Here is a 3,383-nt window from a genome sequence, read left to right as displayed (position 1 = left end):
GGGGGGGGGGGGGGAGTTGGAGCGATAAATTAGGAGATTGGGACTGACATATACACACTACTATATACAAAATAGATAATCAATAAGGACCTACTGTATAGCACAGGGAACTCTACTCAATATTCTGTAATAACTTGTATGGGAAGAGAGTTTGAAAAAGAATGGATATATGTATAACTGAATCACTTAGCTGTACATCTGAATATAACACAACATTGTAAATTAACTATACTCCAATATAAGATAAAAATTAAATTAAAAAAAAAGCAAGGGGTTAGACTAAGGTGATTCCAAACTCTAAAGCTATATTACTTAATGTGAGGGTGGAAGAGAAGGTGTTTAAGACAATATATTAGGCATCTCTATATGGAGAGATAAAGACTTTTAAAGGTAAATTTCCAAAAGTATAAAAACAGTGTTAAGAATGGAAACATATTTGTTCACAAAAGTCTCATTTTCTAAAAACTAGACAGCCCCCTTTAAGACCCATAAGAGGGAAGTTCAAGGCCAAAAAAGTATCACTTCTCCTATTAGGAAGCAAACTCACAGAATTCACTAGGTTGAAAGTATGAATAGCTTTAAAAAAAAAAAGTCTAAATCAATTCATTTATGGCATGTCTGAGGTTACTTCAGAACACAACCTAAAATTCTGGAATTGACTTAGGAAGCTAATCATGCCCTTCCACAAGTTTATCAGTGTCAATGTTGGAAAGAATTGTTTAATTCTTATGCTCTAGGAAAAACCGTAGAGCAGATTCAAGCACACAGGTTTTAGAGCCAGACACTTCTGGAATTAAGCCTCAGCTATGACCTCACCTGCTTGGTGACCTAGACCAAATTACTTGTTCTCTTAGCCAAGGTTTCTCCATCAATGATGTGGAAATTAATGACTGACTTACAGTGTTGCTGAAAAGCCTACGGAGAGATTACATGTAAAATGCTTGGCACAGTCCCTGGCCTACAATAAATGCTCCAACTGAGCCCTCCTACAACCAAGTTCCCTTACTGAACTTATGATTAATCTCTCTATCCAAAAGCTTATTCCCTTTCTTGTTCCTTCCAACTTCAATCCTGTGCTAACTGAACACTAATCAACCAGAGTCAGATGACTAAAACTGCTGTTCTGATAACATCATTAATGCACTAAAATTGCTATTGCAGATACCATCATTAAAGTACAAAGTCAGGTTGTTTCTCCAGGGCAAGATGAGTTAATAGGCCCCCAAGCCATGGACCATTTGGCCAGAGAACCATAAACAGTAGACAACCTGACCCTCTGAAACTAGAATCAAGAAATGTCACAGAAGTTACACAAGCCAATGATTAATCCCAGCTTCTGTGTTCTTCCCCTTTAAAAACAACTCCTAACTCAAAGACCAAGTTGTAGCGGATTTGTGTCTTGTCCACACTCCCTTGCTTGGCGCGCTGCAAATAAACGCTTACTTTGCTGCAAACAACCCCTGACAGTTTGGCTTTCTGTGCCACGGGCACACAAGCCCTTGCTCCGTTACTTAAACACACACACACCCTGTGTCTATCATAAACACACACACACACACACACATCCTGCGTCTATTATACACACACACACGCACACACCCTGCGTCTATTATACTATATTCCATGCAAAAATGAAGTGATCCAAAAGACTATCTTATTTCCCCAGTTGGTAAGCTGGTAAACATCATGTCATTACCGCTATTAAACAGAACAGTACACCACTATTCGGGGGAGATGGGAAACTTCCCGGCCTCGTCCCAGAAAAGGCCAGTCAGCAAGCACGGCTGGTTCTGTGAAGCCACTCCTACGTGTGACAGCTTCCAGGAGACACAAAAGTACATCTGAAGGGCATTTTCCCCCTCCCCAAAGAGGGGCCGCGGAAACCTCTACCCACCGCGCCGGACGCCGGAGCAGCAGGAGAAAGCGTCCGGCCGCCACCTCTCCACACGGAGCCCACCCTGGCTCCCCGCCGCCCCCTCAGTAACTGGGTAAGCAGCCCTCGCCAGAATGCTGGAGCTCCTGGCAAACTTAAGCCTGGAACAGAAAAGCGCAAACAAGAGCCCGCTCGCAGTCCTGGCGGGCAGCACTCCCGGGCAAGCCGCCCGCCGGTCCGGCGGGGCACCCCCTGATACCCAGTCACCGACTGCGGAGTGACCCCGAGCCGGGCCCCGGATCCCCTCACACCTCGCCCACAGGAGCCAGTCCCCCACCTCGCCCTTTCTCCTGCCGACCCTCAAAGCGAGGGCGGGCTGGGCCGCAATACCTGGGCAGCGGCCTGCAGCGCCGTCCGGGACCGGTGGCTCCTGAGGGTGGCGGCAGCCAACAGCCGGCTGCAGAACATGGAAGCCGCCATTTCTGAGTCCGACCCAGGCTCCTGGGCACCGCGCGCAGGCGCAGAAGCTCTAGGCGGCTCTCTACGCAGCGGCTCCCGACACGCGGCCCGCCCCTGGCTCCGCCCATGGGGCGGAGTCTCGGGTTAACTGCTGCTGCGGCTCGACCCAGGCAGGCAAAGCAGGAATTGCTACTGAGAAGCTGGACATGGCGGGCGTAGAGCAAACTTTGACCTTTGTAACTGTTCACCGCAGCCTCAATATACGACCTTCGGCCATCGCTCAGCAACCTTAAGTTTTCCTAGCGAAATGTAATAGAGAGACGACCAGCGCCACCACCTGTGTGATCTTAAGTTCTCTGAGCCTCAGGTGCCTCATCTCTTTAAGATGGGGTTCATTCAGAAAATAAGAACTGCATGTCTGTTTTGTGCCAAACACTGCAGTTGAGCTTTGGGATACAGCAGTTGAGTAAAACAGAGCGGATCTGCCCTCTAAGAGAAGATGCTCAGCCACTGGTTACTGAGAACTGTTGCCGGGAGACACCTCTCAGCTCTGAGGAACTGCTCCAAAAAGGTAAGGGAGGAGCCAGGTTGTACAGGAGTTTTTTGGTGGGGAAAAAAAAACATGTAGTCGAACATGAAAGGATCACTGCTAATCACAAAGAGCAGACATCTCAAGTTAATGATTTTAGTGCCTTTCTAGGTATGGGAAGATGCAAGGATCTGGGTTCATTGAAATTATTCCTCAGAAATGCATCTTAACTAACTAGGACCAGTATCAAGAGCACAGAATGCTTCCTGTTTTTCTCCATCCTGAATTCCCCTCGGGGCACACCCAGGAGAGGAGGTGTGTGTGTGGGGGGCTCCGGTGGCTGATGATGGCTTGATCCTTGGGTAAGTGGAATGGGAGGCAACATTCGCTATCCACATTACCAACCCAGAGGATGTATCAGAATCACCTGGAAAGCTTTTTTTAAAAATACTTTCACCAGAACCCATCTAAGGAGTGGAGTCAGGGCATCTCTATTTCTTAGAGTTCTGCAGGTGAATCACA

General features: G+C 47.4%; 1 protein-coding gene across 1 annotated transcript in view; it reads right to left on the bottom strand.

Moving 5' to 3' along the window:
- Nucleotides 1-2,404, bottom strand: part of SUCLA2 (succinate-CoA ligase ADP-forming subunit beta) — a 49,082-nt gene extending 46,678 nt beyond the window's left edge. The window contains exon 1 of the mRNA XM_007466443.1: nucleotides 2,264-2,404. Coding sequence (XP_007466505.1) covers nucleotides 2,264-2,353 — 90 coding nt within the window. The 5' untranslated portion in view covers nucleotides 2,354-2,404. The remainder of the gene's footprint in view (nucleotides 1-2,263) is intronic.
- Nucleotides 2,405-3,383: the final 979 nt, after the last annotated feature.

This window comes from Lipotes vexillifer, unplaced genomic scaffold (assembly GCF_000442215.2).
Source record: "Lipotes vexillifer unplaced genomic scaffold, Lipotes_vexillifer_v1.1 scaffold384, whole genome shotgun sequence".
In the NCBI taxonomy this organism is placed as follows: domain Eukaryota; kingdom Metazoa; phylum Chordata; class Mammalia; order Artiodactyla; family Lipotidae; genus Lipotes; species Lipotes vexillifer.
Note: the sequence above shows the minus strand (reverse complement) of the source record. Positions and strands in the feature narration are given on the sequence as shown.